The following is a 16839-nucleotide window of genomic DNA, read 5'->3' on the forward strand; positions in this document are numbered from 1 at the left end:
GGCTCATCTTAAAGACTGCTCATGTGGTTAATTCATGTTATCTCTTTTATAAACGTATAAGCTACAGGACACCCACTCAGATCCACTTCACATGGGCCAAATAGGCTCCATCCGACAAGTGCATCTGCCTAACGTATTCCAAAGAGGGGGATTCCTCTGGGAATCTAAAATTTTTCTATCTCCCAAACATACTTAACCTTATTCTCTACCTATAATATGCTTCAACATCTTGTCAAGTCCAGGCACTTACCACACCCAGGACAGCTCCAGAGAAGCAACCTTCAGATGCTCCAATCTCCTCTCAGACACAGTCACTTCTGGACCTGTTCCTTCTGACCTGTCCTCAGATGGCGCCACAGACCCTGGACATCAGGGAAGCAGCCAACTCTCCTAAGACAGGACAAACATCCCCTGTACCCATTCTTCTGGGTTTCCCAGACACACGCTGCCCCAATGTCAGCATGAAGCAGCCAGATACAACAACCCTATTCCTGATTCGCCATCACCTCTTTCTAATTTTTTCTAATTCTTATTTATTTTATTTTATTTTTATTAGATATTTTCTTTATTTACATTTCAAATGCTATCCACTTTCCTAGTTTCCTCTCCAAAAGTCCCCTATACCCTCCCCCTGTCCTGCTCCCCAACTTACCCACTCCTGCTTCCTGGCCCTGGCATTCCCCTGTACTGGGGCATACAATCTAAGCAAGACCAAGGGCCTCTCCTCCCATTGATGGCCGACTAGGCCATCCTCTGCTACATATGTAACTAGAGACACAGCTGGGGGCGGGGGTACTAGTTAGTTCATATTGTTGTTCCTCCTATAGGGTTGCAGATTCCTTCAGCTCCTTGGGTACTTTCTCTAGCTCCTTCATTGGGGACCTTGTGTTCCATCCAATTGCTGACTGTGAGCATCCACTTCTGTATTTGCCAGGTACTGGCATAACCTCACAAGAGACAGCTATATCAGGGTCCTGTCAGCACAATCTTGTTGTCATATGCAATAGTAAATGGGTTTGGAGGTTGTTTGTGGGATGGATCCCCAGGTAGAGTAGTCTCTGGATGGTCCTTCCATCCATCTCAGCTCTGAACTTTGTCTCTGTAACTCCTTCCAAGGGTGTTTTGTTCCCCATTCTAAGAAGGAACAAAGTATCCACACTTTGGTCTTCTTTCTTTTTGAGTTTCATGTGTTTTACAAATTGTATCTTGGGTATTCCAAGTTTCTGGGCTAATATCTGCTTATCAGTGAGTGCATATCATGTGTGTTCTTTCGTGATTGGGTTACCTCACTCAGGATGATATACTCCAGATTCATCCATTTGCCTAAGAATTTCATAAATTAGTTGTTTTTAATTTCTGAGTAGTACTCCATTGTGCAAATGTACCACATTTTCTGTATCCATTCCTCTGTTGAGGGGCATCTGGGTTCTTTCCAGCTTCTGGTACTATAAATAAGGCTGCTATGAATATAGTGGAGCATGTGTCCTTATTACAAGTTGTAACATATTCTGGGTATATGCCCAGGAGAGGTATTGATGGATCTTCTGGTAGTACTATGTCCAGTTTTCTGAGGAACCGCCAGACTGACTTCCAGAGTGGCTGTACAAGCTTGCAATCCCACCAGCAATGGAGGAGTGTTCCCCTTTCTCCACATCCTTGCCAGTATCTGCTGTCGCCTGAATTTTTGATCTTAGCCATTCTGGCTGGTGACCAGCTTCTACTTCTCTACTCTCTCCTTCTCTCTGCCTTTCTCTGCCTCTGCTACTCTCTTAACTCCCCTCCCCTTGTCCTTGTGTAATCAGTTGAATGGAGCAATTTGTATATGACTGTTCTGTTTCTCACTGAGGGATGTAAGGATGGGATAGCTGGACTAGTGAGAACCTGAATGCCATGGGTAACTCTGTACCTTTCACTCAGTTGTCCGTCCAGTAGGGAGATATAGTTATTTCTTATGATCAAGGAAGGAATAAAGCACAAGTGGATACTCATATGTATTATCTAAGGACTTCAACCTAACCAGCCTTAGGGATAGTTAATGATAACCTGTAGCAGTTAATAATAAAAGCATATCTGTTGTAGCTCACCCGGAACTCTATTAACTGAAAAGTCAGTCTGTCTATGTCTTGTTCTTAATGTTGAAAGTTTCCTTTTTTCATGAGTTATTTGAAAGTAGTCTATACATGAAGTAGTCTGAGCACAGCCAACTTAGCATACATGAACCCCGCCCCACACATTGTATATATATTTTGAGACAAAAATCTCATGTAGCCCAGGCTAGCCTCAAGCTTAATATATAGCTCAGAATGGTTCCCCTGCCTCCACTTCCAGCTATATGCATGTAATACCATGCCCAGTTCACACAGACAATATTTTAAATAATTCATGAAACCAGGAAACTTTTATAGAACAGAATTTTTCTACTTGTGGTTTTATGTCAGAACTCAAAAAAAAAAATCAATATCGGGAGGATTTGGAAGTTTGGATTTACAGATTAGGACTGAACACTTGTGTTGGACAAATGGCAAAGAAAGAAAGAGAGTAGTCTGAGACATCCCCAGAAAGACAGGCAAAGCATACTGGGAACTTCCTGTCAGTCAGAGTAGAGAAGGAGCAGCCCAGAGTTGTTAGCTCTACTGTCAGACCTGACTGAATCATGCCTTGTTCTTGCCAAGCAAGCTGCGCTGTAAACAGTGGCCCTCTCTATAGTTCACCATCTTTATGACACTTTGGTTAAAGACTCTAACAGGGAGCAGACAGCAGATATGCACTTTAAGGAAATTGGGGACTTTTTCTCCTTTAACAAAAAGGCTAAAATACCCAGGGCTTGAGCAATCATCTTTGACTCCCTAAACAAAGCTGGTTCATGTCAGGACACAGTTTCAGTTTCTATTTCCCAGATCCCTGGAAAACACAAGAAGGGGAGGAGGAGAAAGGGCTTTTCTGCTGGGGGAAGTCCAGTCATTGCCTTTGGCAGGAATTCACAGCCTGAGTTCAGGTTGTATAACGACTGCTATTTTCTCCTGCTGCATCTGAAGGAGCATTTCCTCTGAAATGTGTGGCGGGAAAGGAGGAGGCCACACTGCTGATTTAGATTGCAGTCTAAATCCACGAGGCCAGGGGACCCAGAGCACTCGATGACAATCATTGATTAGTAGTGTTCCCTGGTGAGTACTACAGACAGACTTGTGTGCCAAGTGTGATTCTGTTTTCTCCTTTTTTTTTTTTTTTTGGCATCGGTGATGGAACACGCTGTAGGAAAGAAAAAAAAAAAAGTCTCAATCTGCAAGATGTGGCGCGGTGATAACGGCAGAAAGTCCGGGGTTATCTGGGAAATTCCTCCTGCTCACCTCAGCTCAGTTGAGGTCAAAAATTCTGTTATTTTGTTCAAGCCCTCAATGACTGACTTGAGTCATCAAGCAAGGAGCATGGTTTCGATTTCAGTTCCTTTTATCTCAATTTGTGTTTGGGCGGCTGTTACTTTGCCACTACTAACAGTGGCTGCTCCAAGGAGCCTGGAGCAGTAGGAAGCTCAGGGAAAGAACTAAGTTGGCTGAGGACTGTCCCTGTTGCAGAGCCAGTGCCTGGGTGAGTAACCACATGTATTTCTCTCAACAGACCCTGCCGGCGAAATTTCCAGGACATCTCCATTCTGGGGTGGCTGACACACCCTGGTGGGCAAGCCAGTGCAAGCTGCAGACCTCACAGGGTCTTGTGGCCATTTGCAGAGCGCCACCTGGAGGGCCAAGCATGCATGTACTGCTTTTCTTGGGTCTTCATTCCACCCCTCTGGCTTGGGAGACAGTGACCAAGTCCCATCCTTGGTGGTGAGAGCCTGGTACCCAGGAGCCAAACTCAGTAGTACTGCAGCCTCTTGTAGGGTAGCTTCTCCCAGTCTCCTTCCTTGTGTCCGCAATGTTTTCTTGATAGCAGACATCTGTCCTCAAAGGTGTCACTAAGAGGCTTCATTTTATCTTGTTTTGCTGGAGTCAGTTCCTGTTTTATTTATCTGAATTCAACCTCCAATGTTCCTATCTCGCTCTATACTTACTTTATTCTAAGGCGTGTGTGGGCGCACGCGCGCAAGTGTGTGTGTGTTCATTTTCTGCTTCGTTTTCTTTCCCATTTCAACAGAGTCTCACCAAGGTAGGAAATTGCACTCATTTAGTTTATTCTTTGATAACAGCCACCTAAGGCAGTGTCCAACACACACCCGGCAAACTTCTCATACTGAAACAGACTTCAAATTCTTTCAGAATGCCAGGAAACCTTTCTAACCACTTTGCAACTTTGCCACATGCGTTTTTGCCTCACCTCTGCAAAACCGAGTCTCAGACATCAGTGTTGTTGGCTTTCTCATGTTATTTTTTAAGAAGCCGGGGAATACTTTTCATAGTTCAAAGAAGAATCATGATATATTGTATGAGAAATACTGTGACAGGTTTGGGAAGGCTGAGTTCATTTCCCACTTTAGAAACCTACAGAAGTTGAGATACTTGCTGCGCAAACAAAAACCGACTTGTGCCTGCCTTGGGTGATGACAACAGATGATTTCAAGATCCCATTTTCAGTGAGTGACTGTTCTGAGTTACAGGGTTCTGCAGCTTCCGGGTGGACCATGGAGGCACCCATTTGTCTGGTGGAAAACTGGAAAAATCAGCTGACAGTAAACCTAGAGGCCATAAGGATTCTTGAGCAGATAGCACAGCCTCTGGTGGTGGTGGCCATTGTTGGTTTATATCGTACAGGGAAGTCCTACCTCATGAATCGTCTTGCAGGACAGAACCATGGTGAGTGTCCTTTGGGTGTATAGGGACCATTTCCTTGGACTAGTGTCCTGGTAGAGCTGAGCACACTTTTCTAGGGTCATCTCATGGAAAAGTCTGATTCCCTCTTGCTGTGGTCATAAAAAGATAAAGAATATAAGAATATGTTCTGGTAGGGTGTGGGGGAAGGTGTGGGGCTCTGTGGGCCCATGCTGAGGCATCCCTTCCCCCTGAGAGACCAGTCACACAACAGTATAGTGTAGAATAGAGTTTATTCGGGGCATGGGAAGGGGAGTTAAGAGGGTAGTAGAGGCAGAGAAAGGTAGAGAGGAGAGAGGAGAGAAGTAGAGGCTGGCCATGGTCACATGGAGAGAGGGGAAAAGGGAATGGGAAGAGAGGAGGTGTAAGGGGGCAAGAGGCAAGAGAAAGGCGAGAGAGAGAGAGAGAGAGAGAGAGAGAGAGAGAGAGAGAGAGAGAGAGAGAGAGAGAGAGGCCAAGCAGCCACTTTTATAGGGCCAGGCCTACCTGGCTGTTACCAGCTAGCCATGGGGAGGAGCAAACCTGACTGTTGCTAGGTATATGTGGGGGTGGACTCCAGACAGAATACCAGCACCTCTCACAAGTGAAAATTCCCCTTCTTGTCATAAAATTTATAATTTCTTAACCCATGGGGGGAAAAAATCAAGTTCTTCTGAGTATTAATCGTTTCCCAACTTCATCAAAAGGCTTGCCGCAGCATTCCTTTTGATCTCCACTATTCTGGCCTGATCAGCAGCTGAACCAAAAGCATCCATTCTCCCTTCTGTACCTTTGCCCAAGCCACAAGCACATTTCAAGTATGACTATTGTTCCACCTGTTCTGTTAAAAAATAGATAGGCTGAAGGATGTGTAATATGGTCCTTATATATCCTACATCCAAACTGGACTGTCATCCTGTCTGGGTGTGGGGTGAGAGTGTGGGGTGGGGTGTGGGGTAAGGATGTGGGGTGAGGGTGTGGGGTAAGGATGTAGGGTGAGAGTGTGGGGTGAGGGTGTGGGGTGAGGATGTGGGGTGAGGGTGTGGGGTGAGGATGTGGGGTGAGGGTGTGGGATGAGGGTGTGGAGTGAGGGTGTGGCGTGATGGTGTGCGGTGAGGGTGTGGCATGATGGTGTGCGGTGAGGGTGTGGGGAGGGTGTGCATTGCTTTGTTGTTTGTATTTCCTGTCAAACCTTTTTAAAGATTTATTTTGCTCTATTGTGTTACATATGGCCATTTTCATGCATGGATATAATACATTTGAGCTGCTCTCCCCTCCCAAGCTTCATCCCCATAATCTTTCTTTTTCTCATTTCTCATCTCTCCTCCTGGTCCCTGCCATTCCTCAGAGGAAGGGGCATCAAAAAATGAATAAATCTAATGTGCCCATCAGGGGCCTGGCAGGAGATAGGAGCCCACTACACCAGCCAGCTGTCCATCATCATGCCAAATGCATGAGCGAAATCATTGGTGATGACAAACGTTTGTTTTGATTGGCAGTGCTTGGAGGATTCAAGTCCTCCGTAACTGGCCCCAGTGCTTATGGACCTGGTGGGAAAGGCAGCACAGATGAGCAGGAAGCCTATGGCAGAGCTGTGCTGCTCTGTTAATTTCCAGTCAGGCATTAAGAAAGCAACAGTAATGACACCAACAATATCAAAGAGACACAGCCTTCTCCAGTGTTCTTCAAAGGCATACCTGAAGACCTCCACTTGGCCTTGCCTCTTAAAAGTTTCCACAAGGAGTCCCTTCATCATTGTGTGGAGCAAGCCTTGAATTCATCAGCCTTTGGTTGATATTCTAGATCTAAACTCTAGCACCCAGTCATGGAGTAATGGGAGGGCATGATGGTTCAGTTCACAGTGGCATAGTGGGGCAAAGGGAACCAGCATGTGTGAGCAAATGTCTAGGGAGCGGCAGCAGGAATGACCAGGTAGGAACTAAGCTCCTTGTTTGAAAGAAGCAGGTAAGGAGTGAGTGCCGACATGTGGCAAGAGAAATATTGGCTGGAACTTCATGAAGGGAACTGTGACCAGATGTGCAGCACTAGGCCCTGGGCATGCTAAAGCTCACCAGGGTCAAAGCCGAGGGAACTCAGGCCAGTTATGTGACCATTCGCTGCTGTTCCTCAATTGCTGAACCCCATGTCTTTGGATTCAGATCAAAAACTCCAACTAATAAGTAGAGTCTAAACTAATTCTATAACACAGTCTACTTTGAGGAGTTGCAAGAATGAGGCAAGAAATCTTTACCAAGTGTTTCTTGAAAGCATCTGTTATATACAAACTAAATTGATTGTCCTTGCTGAAATGACAGCAACCCCTTTCCTTGAAACAGTGTCAATACTCTACTAGCCCTGGTCTTCCTGCTGTGACCCTTTTCTGTTTTCCTCTCACCTTTAGGCTTCTCTTTGGGCTCCACGGTGCAATCTGAAACCAAGGGTATCTGGATGTGGTGTGTGCCCCATCCCACCAAGCCAACACACACCCTGGTCCTTTTGGACACTGAAGGCCTTGGTGATGTAGAAAAGGTGAGGTACTGTCTTCTCTAATACAATGACATCTTGCTCTAAATTCTCAGAATAAGCCTCCCCCCCCCCCACCATGTGCCTTTCTATGCCTTTTTGTTGTTGTTTATAATCTTGACTGTCTTCCTAGCACAATTGACATTATGGTTGTATTTATATGTTGACAAGTTTTTTTTCCTATTATTGCAAAAAGTTATTTTTCAGAAGGCAACCATGTTGAAATTGCTAGCCACAATCCATGCCTCTGCATTTTGTCAGAGGTACGGGAAGAGTTACATTTAATGAAATAAGGTTTGTGTCTATAATTGAGATAAATTTATAAAGGTATAACTGCCCGTTTTTTCATTGCCTACTGTATTCTAGGCACTTAGGAAATGTTTTATACACAATGAATATCTTGTATTTTTATCAGTCAGTTCTCAGAATTAAACCCAGGGCTTTGCGCACCTACCACTAAGCTATAGCCTAACAACTAATCTATAGTTAATTTAATTGCTAGAGGAGCAAATGGCGTGCGATGGATCAGTGTAAGTATTAGGAATGAGGGCTGAATGTAGCAGTATCTTCCAATTTTGTTATTTCTCTCAGATTCACTGATAGTGTAGCTGAAAGAATAAACAATGGGATGATTGGATGAATGAATGGATGAATGGATGGATGAATAAATGAATGACCATGAGACTCTTTATTTGCTTGCCCTTCCTTATGTGCTCTCCAGGGTGACCCTAAGAATGACTCGTGGATCTTCGCCCTGGCTGTGCTTCTGAGCAGCACCTTTGTCTACAATAGCATGAGCACCATCAACCAGCAGGCCCTGGAGCAGCTGCAGTATCCTTCCAGGGACCAAACTGCTGTGTTTCATTGAGTGTAGGAAGAAGGCAACTTACTGCCCGTTGTTTGGTCTAAGTCAGTAAGTCTTGAATTACAGTAGGCTCAGACAAAGGGACTATTTTTAATAATTGAGACTACATGAGACCTGGGAGATATTTTGTTTCTTATCCTTAGCTATAATCACAGTTTTGTGACTGAATTAACACAGCTAATCCGGGCAAAATCGAGCCCCAGAGAGGATAAAGTGAAGGATTCCAGTGAGTTTGTAGGTTTCTGCCCAGATAAAGCCTGTGTAACTTTGCTTTGCCCCTGAAATGTGTCCATAATGTTATTCCATGTTCTCTATTCTGTCTTCAAATTTCTGATGGTGATTTTTATTGTTTGGACTTGACTTTTCACTTGGAATTTGGTTTCACAAAAAGTGAAATGTTTTTCTCTTTCAAACCATCTTTTATTTGATTTAGATGGAAGAGTTCCCTTTTCAAGAAACCTTGAAACCTTTTATTTATAATCACTGATTATTTTTGATGAATTGAATTTGAGAACTACAAAGGAAAGAAGTTGATTTTATTAAATAGATACTGATTCCAAGAGTGCATGAAATGAGAATAGAAGATATGGGAGACATAAGAGACGACGAAAACGTCAAGATAAATAGAATTTTAATGCTTTAAATAATTCTAGGCCTAAAGCTTATAGCAACAATTAGTGAGAATGATTATTTTATTTTATTTTATTTCATTTCATTTTATTTTATTTTATTTTATTTTATTTTATTTGTTTTGTTTTCTAGACAGGCTTTCTCTGTGTAGCCCAGGCTCTTTGGAATTCATTCTATAGACTAGGCTGGCCTTGGAAACTTTCCATATTTTAACGATGTTTTTCTCAGGGCTGGGGACTTTGGTGCAGACCTATGTGAATGCCATCAACAGTGGGACTGTGCCTTGCCTGGAGAACGCAGTGACAACCCTGGCCCAGCGTGAGAACTCCATAGCTGTGCAGAAGGCAGCTGACCACTACAGTGAGCAGATGGCCCAGCGAGTGAGGCTCCCCACAGACACGCTCCAGGAGCTGCTGGATGTGCATGCAGCCTGTGAGAAGGAAGCCATTGCTGTCTTCATGGAGCACTCCTTCAAGGATGATGAGCAGGAGTTCCAGAAGAAGCTGGTGGTAAAACAACTTAGCCTTTGTCTTTCCTGCTCCATGCATTTCTGATAGGGCCCCTAGACTTTACCTTTCTTATCTCAAGATCTGCATCATTCTCATTAGAATTTTTATGGGTAACATGATTCATTGGGCTAGAATTATGCTCTTTCTTAAAACAATAGAGTTTTATTTACCTTTATTGCTATGAAACAAGCTACCATGTGCTAAATGCCTTGAAACAATATGCAGTTTAATAGAGTTAATGCAGTTTAATGCAGTTCACAATAGAGGTGAAGCAAGGGTATGTGAGTTTCTGCTCAATGTACTACAAACAAACAAACAAACAAACAAAAAGTTGTGTCAAATGGATTTAGTTCTGATCTGTAGGTTCAGGGGTAGCCCTGTCCACTTACCAGCAAACACGGAAGCACTGGGCTGGGCCCTTTTCTTGTTTCTAATGTTCTGATTTTTCTTTCTGCCAGAGCCAGATGAAGCTAATATTTTGAAGAGTGACACTAGGTCACCCTGTGCCATATAATAATAGAATTACTGTCATTATATATCATTAGTACCAGCATAGGGTTACTATCCATTATGTTCATTAGCAGAGGTTGATAAGAGCATTTTCACCAAGAAACAACTCTCAGGGGACAACCATGACCCACCTGACCAAAGGTAGCTCCCCTGAGAGGAGCTTGTCTTCCATTCATCTGAGTTTGAGCCCTGGAGGACAAAAATCTCTTAGTTCATATTGAGGAAATTAATCAAGATGATCAGTTACGAACACACACACACACACACACACACACACACACACACACAACCACATAAAGAAACAAAGCATACCTATTCCAGCATCCTGACACTGAAATCATTATTGAGACAATGCAAAAGGGTTCAAAATCCCGATAAGAGGACACTTACCTGTGAAGAATTGGTTTGTCAGTCACATCTACCTCTGTTCTCAGAGGAAAATATCACATCCAAAACCAAAAATTACCCCTGTATTGTTCCCCACTGAAATCTGAGGTTCTGAGTAAACTAAATCTGTGCCTTCCAATTCGATTTCACAGCTGCTGCGTATGAGCCCCAGGAAGTTAACAGACTTCCGGAAGTCACTCAGAATTGACCCAACTGGGGCTAAAACAAATGTCCTGGTTCTCCTGATCCTCTTCCTGTATCCCTCAAGCTGTGGCTGTCACACTGGGATCATCCAGGATGATGACTGTGGTACTTTCCTTCTAAGAGATTGTTCTGTCTCCCCCTACTCACCCGGCAGGTCACCATAGAGGAAAGGAAGGAAGATTTCATGCTACAGAACGAAGCAGCATCTATTCGTCACTGCCAGGCTGAACTGGAGAGGCTTTCAGAGTCCCTGAGGGAGAGCATCTCCTGTGGAGCTTTCTCTGTTCCTGGGGGTCACAGCCTCTACTTAGAAGCCAGGAAGAAGATTGAGCTGGGCTACAAGCAAGTGCCGAGGAAGGGAGTGAAGGTGGGGAACAGCAGAGGCAGTGGCTTACAGAGCTCAGCTGAGTGCTGGCTGCTGGGCACTGGTAGACCTAACCGAGGTGAAGATGAGTTCATGGTAGCAGACACTGAGCATTCAGATCTGGCCTGAGGGTTCATTTCAGGTGGCTTGGCTGGAATACCTGTTTTTACTTCTCAAGATAAATAAACAAACCAGCAGAGTTTTCCACTCTGACGCACTGGACAAATGCAATGCATCGATGGCCTTACTTGGTGTTCTGGCCACACAGCCACTCACTGGCAGATCTGTAAGGTCAGCCAATAGAATCTCAGAATTCCGTCTTTTAAGGAATCTATGCTGTTGCACATCACGACTGCAACCGGTTTCCATTTCGTGAAGAGACAACCAAAACTTTTGAGGCTTTGATAATAGGCATGGTCACAAGAGTGAGGTGATACCTCCTTGTGGCTTTCATTTGTTATTTTACAGAGGATTAGTAAAGCCAAGTACAAATATCTGCTGGCCATTTGAATTCCTTATTTTAAGAAATATCTCTTCAGGGCAGTTACATGTTTTTTAAGCATGCTAGTGTTCCCTGTTGTGTCGTGTATGTTCTTCATCTTCTTTACATATTAACTCCTTATCACTGTGCAGCTTGAGACATCTTCCTTCTCTCATTCTGTATATTCCCTTACATCTTATCGACTCCTCCCTTCGCTGGGCTTACAATTGCCTGTCCTCTCACCTCTCTATGTGTCTGTGCTTCTGCTGTTAAATCTAAAACACCATCACAAAGCCAATGCCACCTGGCTTTTCTCCGACTTTTAAGAGTTTTAAAGTATTGGCTGTCTGAGATACAAAGTAAGATGTCTGTAGCTGTTATCTTAGCTATAAAGTGGGGGATACCCATGAAGGTAGGAGACAAAATATATCCAAGCATGGTAAACAGTGGAGACTCTATGTCATTGGAACAGCATGTGACTATGGCGGGAGATGTAACCTGGGGCAGTTGGTAGACAGCATCTCTGGGAAGGTAGGCTGTGAAGCTAACAAGGAGACTGAGGCAGAGTTTTCGTATCCAAGAAGAACTTGAATTTTTGGTTATGACTATGGAATTATACATTGTAGGACAGGACTCAAAAGAGTAGATGTTTTATTGATCAATCAATATCTTAGCAGAAGACTATATCTTTAGTGCGTTAATTATGTTTTCTCGTTTTGGGTCCCCAGGCAAAAGAGGTTCTCCAGAGTTTCCTACACTCACAAGCTATTATGGAGGACTCTATCTTGCAGTCAGACAAAGCTCTTACAGATGGAGAGAGAGCCATAGCAGGTAGGGTAAAGGGTTCAAGTATTAGACTTTACCTTCTGCAAAGACCTCTGACTGATGCTCAGGGAGGTCCTTGTGGAGCAAGGAGTTTCCTCCTGACAGAGGTCATGACCTCTCCTCAATGTGGAAATAATAATGGATTTGGTGTTGTGTTGTATGTCCATTCAGTTAGTACCTTTCTATCGTGTTAAGGACCACAATGATGCTGGCCCGGCTAATGGGAGTACTCAGAGGTTCCCCTACAAGCCCTGACTACATTCTGACTGTGATTTCTTCCCTCTCTCAAACATCTGTGGAACAGCTGAGCGGACAAAGAAGGAAGTGGCTGAGAAGGAACGAGAGCTGCTGAGGCAGAGACAGAAGGAGCAAGAGCAAGTGATGGAGGCTCAGGAGAGAAGCTTCCGAGAAAACATTGCTAAACTTCAGGAGAAGATGGAGAGAGAAAAGGAGATGCTGCTGAGGGAGCAGGAGAAGATGCTGGAGCACAAGCTGAAGGTGAGTGTAGATGGGCTTGGCAGAGCCAGATGCTGGTGCTCTGACTCCCCAGGAAGGGAAGTGTTAATCTTGAGCCTGTAACTTCAACTGCAAAGGTTTTTAATCAAAGTCCACTTGGGTCATACTGAAGCCTGTGAGAACACAAGATTCCAGCATCAGTGGAGGGTTAGACTTTGGAGATAGTGTCCCCCAGGGTTGTGAACTGCTGTTTGGTGAGTTTCTTGGAAGGTCTTCTTGAGGTCCACTTGACGCTTCCCACTAGACTTTAGGATTCTAGGCTTAACCTTCAAAGAGACATGAGGTAGGCCCCATCTTGTGTGAATGTATCAGATTTATCCCAGTATAAAGCAAGAGGATGATGGGGTTGGGAGATGGCTAAGTCAGTAAAGTTCTCATTGTATACGCACAGGAGCTAATTAGGATTTTCAGAACCCAGGTAAAACTCTGGAGGAAAGTGACATATGCCAGCGACACTGGCACATTTTGGGAATAGACAGGAGGACCCTGGGGCCTTTCTAGTCCGCCAGCCTAGTAGAATCAGAGAGTTCTTGGATTGAGGAGAGAGGTTGTCTTTAAAATGAGGCTGTGGAGTTGACTCAGTTGTTCAAATCCCTTACTATTCTTACAGAGGACCTGAGCTTAGTTCCCATCAAGCACATGGCAATGTATGTTATCCAAACGTAGAATTCCAGGAGATCTGATACCTTTCTTTCATACCTCTGGGCAGCAATGCATGCACATAGTACACACTCATGCAAGCAAAGTACTCAAAAATGTAAAATAAAAAAATATATTTTATAAAAAATAAGGTAGAGGCAGTTGAAGAAGATATAAAAAGTCAACGGCTATCCTCCATGGACATGTACAAACACATGCATGTGCTCCCTTTTACACACGTGCTCACACATGCACAAAGACAGGGCAATTCATTTAATGGAAAAATAAAATAATACAATAAAATAAAGGATGATGCAATTTCATAAATTGCTCTATTTATGCCCATATCTTCTCCATTCACCGGATCCCATGCTGGAGTTTAATAACCAGTATTCTTTATACAAGGTCAGCACTCCCATTATCTGTTAAATATTCAAAGAGATACCTCCTCATTGGAACTCAGGGTCAATCTTTGTTCACCTGCTTTCTGCAATCTCCCCCACAGGGCATTTTTTTCTATATTAAAACATTCACTCTGTATGAGGAGGGGCTGAGGGATCCCCTCTATCTATATATAAAGCATGAGTATTTCTATTGGTATGTGCAAATTTATTGAAATATCAAAAACCCTTCTGAGGTTGTAGACAAGTAAATAATGGTACTTAAGATAGAGTTATAAAATACAAATTTCTACCTGCAAACAACAGCAGATTTTTTTCTTTGACAGGTCCAAGAAGAACTGCTTATTGAAGGATTCAGAGAGAAATCTGATATGTTAACGAATGAAATAAGTCATCTGAGAGAAGAGATGGAAAGAACAAGAAGGAAACCCTCACTCTTTGGTCAAATCCTTGACACAGTTGGCGATGCGTTCATTGTGATTTTACCAGGAGCTGGTAAACTATTTGGTGCGGGGCTGAAAGTCCTCGGCTCACTTATAAAGTAGTCTAAAGAGTTTCTGGGAAGGAATTTATAAAATCCAGGCTTCTATTATTTTGATACCAAACTTTTTGCTGTGATTTTTAAATACACATTCTACTTTAATAGCCACTGTTACAAAGAAGGTGAGAACTTCCATTAATAGCTAAATTGTCAGATACTGCTTCCTCGGAGTCTAATTCTGTGTCAGCTCATTAACAATTATATTTAAGGTTAAAGATACAAACCAATGATTGAAGAATATAAGGGTCTGGCATCCATAAATTCTGTCAAATTTCAGTGACATAATCTAAATAATAAAGAGGGAGGCCAGTCAGAATACAGTGAAATTATTTCTAGAAAAGATGTAAGTAAATCAAACAGAAACATGGTCAAATGAAGACACATTGGCATATGTATCCCAGTTGGACACTACAGATAAATTGTTAAAAAGAGCTCTTGTTAAAACATGCAAGTGGTTTTTTTCATAGGAGAATGTATGAGAAAAATGACTGATTGATAATAAAGGACATGCAGATTAAAATAATGAAGCATTTGTGTCCCTCTTCTTACTTGCAAAAGAATTGGGTTTTGACAGAACCCTGGTGGACAAGGGGTTAATTGAAATGGCAAGGAACTACCATTTTTAGGGAGACAATGAGAAACCTGGCCTTGTCTTTCTGCAGCCTATAGAACTGGTTCGCAGGTAAGATGTAGAAGGGTTTGGAGCCTTGGGCTAGGCAAGCCCTAGAGAGCTATAAGAGCGCTTACTGCACATTTAGTTAGGGAGACCAGAAGGTTGAGAGAAACACAGTACAGCATGGCCCATGAGGTCTCAGACTTCACTGGGAAATCGGCTACAGGTCATTCTGGCTTCATTCTGGCCACAAGCCTAGCTTCGAGTGGCCAGTGACCTGTATACATTTGGGGTGCGAGTTTCCTTGGTGGAGGAAATTTCAAGACACTGCAAAGCCTTCAGACTTTGCAATGGCTGAAGCTGAGTGCTTTTATTAAGATCTAGAGTGAGAGAAGATTTTATTGTTGTTTGTTTGTTTACTTTCCAATAGTATTTTATTTTTTCATAGTTTTTAAAATTCACATTACATTTTGTGATAGCTATTCCTAGAATGAACTACAATCCAGAAAACAAACATTCTATTGAGTTGGAAGCTCAGATTTCCCTCTGGTCATTTTGGGCTTTTAGCCTTTAAACCAACAGGCCAAGAAAGGAATAACAGTGTTAGGAGTGGTGACAGAGCCAGATTCTCATAGGGAAATTGGATTGCCTCTCCACAATGGAGGTAAGAAGGATTATGTCTGGAGTGCAGGAGATCCTTTAGGGTGTCTCTTCGTACTACCATATCCTGTGGTTAAAGTCAATGGGAAACTACAACAGCTTAATCCAAGCAGGATGACAAAGGGCACAGACCCATCAGGAATGAAGGTATGGGACACTCAAGGCAAAGAGCCAAGACCTGCTGAGGTGCTTGTAGAGGGTGGTGGAAATACGGAAGGGGCAGTGGGGGAAGGTAGTTATAAATACTACCTAAGGCCACATGACCAGGTGCAAAACTGAGGATTTATATGGAATGAATGATTCTGTTTTATTTTGTTGAGAACACATTTGTATAGATGTTTGTGTTTTCTTTCAATTTCTTTAACATCAATTAAGAGAGTATCAATTGGTATTTAAGTTCCCGAGGGACACTGACCTAAATTTACAGTGTGATTGTACTAGGGATAGTTATAACATGTTAGGCGTATTTATGAACTGGTTATGGTTTCATTTGGGCATGAGATATTATTTGTGTCAAGTTGATAAGGGATGGATGATGAGGCTATTCCTGGTTGTCAACTAGACTACATCTGAAATGAACTACAATCCAGAAATGGAGGGCACACCTGGGATGAAGATCCTGAGGCTGGAAGACACAGGCTTCTGACCTAGATCTTGACATGGAGATATTGAGACATAGTAGCTATGGGGCACAGTTTAGGCCAAGGCAAGGTGGCATATGCCATAAGTCTCAGGAGACTGAGGCAAGTAGATCTCTTAGTTCAATGTCAGCATGGGACAAAGCAAGTTCCAGATTCAGGCCTGGTAATGCATAACTTTCATCTGGGCCACACCTTCTGCTGGAGGCCTACATAAGGACATTGGAAAAAGGAAGTTACTCATCTTAGACTGCTTGCACTTACTTGCTACCATATCTGTTGGAACCTACTTCTTCATGATTCCAGCTTATACAGACGACCAGCTGAAACAATCAGCCTCATGGGACTGAGCAACTACTAGATTCTTGGACTTGCTGTTCACAGCAAGGCATGAAGGGACCCTGGGCAGGAAGCTCTGTTTCTTTTGTGGCCCGTGCTTCTTCTGTGCAGACTAGCCTCAGAGAGACCCCAGATTGAAAATGGTGATCATACCTGAATCCTGGGGTCTGAGCACTCCCTGGAGGCAAGCTCCCACTTCAGTCCCTTGCCTGTAGGAATCTCAGCTAGGATCACCCCCATGGACTCCCACGGCCTACCTGACTTTAGGTCTCCAGTTGTTCCCAGAGATGTCCACCACTGATTTCCAGTCTCACTCCCAGCCCTCTTCAGCCAGATTCTCCACATACCTGATGAGCATCCTCATAGCCCTCCTCACTCCCTCATCTACCCAGTTCCACTCTCTGTCCACCTCT

At 43.4% G+C, this 16839-nt stretch overlaps 1 protein-coding gene across 4 annotated transcripts; it reads left to right on the plus strand.

Annotated features, from left to right (window-relative positions):
* The first annotated feature begins 2925 nt into the window (after nt 1–2925).
* On the plus strand, nt 2926–14699 carry LOC110290840 (guanylate-binding protein 4-like). Of its 4 annotated transcripts, none has more exons than XM_029475484.1 (10): nt 2926–3164; nt 4592–4787; nt 7183–7310; nt 8026–8135; nt 8325–8395; nt 9028–9308; nt 10564–10776; nt 11983–12085; nt 12384–12577; nt 13962–14699. In XM_029475484.1, the coding sequence occupies exons 2-10, from the start codon at nt 4616–4618 to the stop codon at nt 14178–14180; spliced, it is 1491 nt and encodes a 496-aa protein (XP_029331344.1). In that variant the 5' UTR covers nt 2926–3164; nt 4592–4615; the 3' UTR covers nt 14181–14699. The 4 variants fall into 4 exon arrangements, with proteins under 4 accessions (XP_029331344.1, XP_021013328.1, XP_029331343.1 ...); XM_021157669.2 differs by lacking the exon at nt 2926–3164 and adding an exon at nt 3194–3585; XM_029475483.1 differs by lacking the exon at nt 2926–3164 and adding an exon at nt 3598–3753.
* Nucleotides 14700–16839: the final 2140 nt, after the last annotated feature.

The sequence above is a fragment of the Mus caroli genome, chromosome 3 (assembly GCF_900094665.2).
Source record: "Mus caroli chromosome 3, CAROLI_EIJ_v1.1, whole genome shotgun sequence".
In the NCBI taxonomy this organism is placed as follows: Eukaryota; Metazoa; Chordata; class Mammalia; order Rodentia; family Muridae; genus Mus; species Mus caroli.

Excerpts from the sequence above, each read along its gene's own strand:
- LOC110290840 (XM_029475483.1), top strand. The coding sequence starts at position 3,598 with ATGTATTTCTCTCAACAGACCCTGCCGGCGAAATTTCCAGGACATCTC. Across the intron at positions 8,136-8,324 it reads CAGGCCCTGGAGCAGCTGCA|TTTTGTGACTGAATTAACAC; the intron begins GTATCCTTCCAG and ends CTATAATCACAG. Across the intron at positions 12,086-12,383 it reads TGGAGAGAGAGCCATAGCAG|CTGAGCGGACAAAGAAGGAA; the intron begins GTAGGGTAAAGG and ends TCTGTGGAACAG.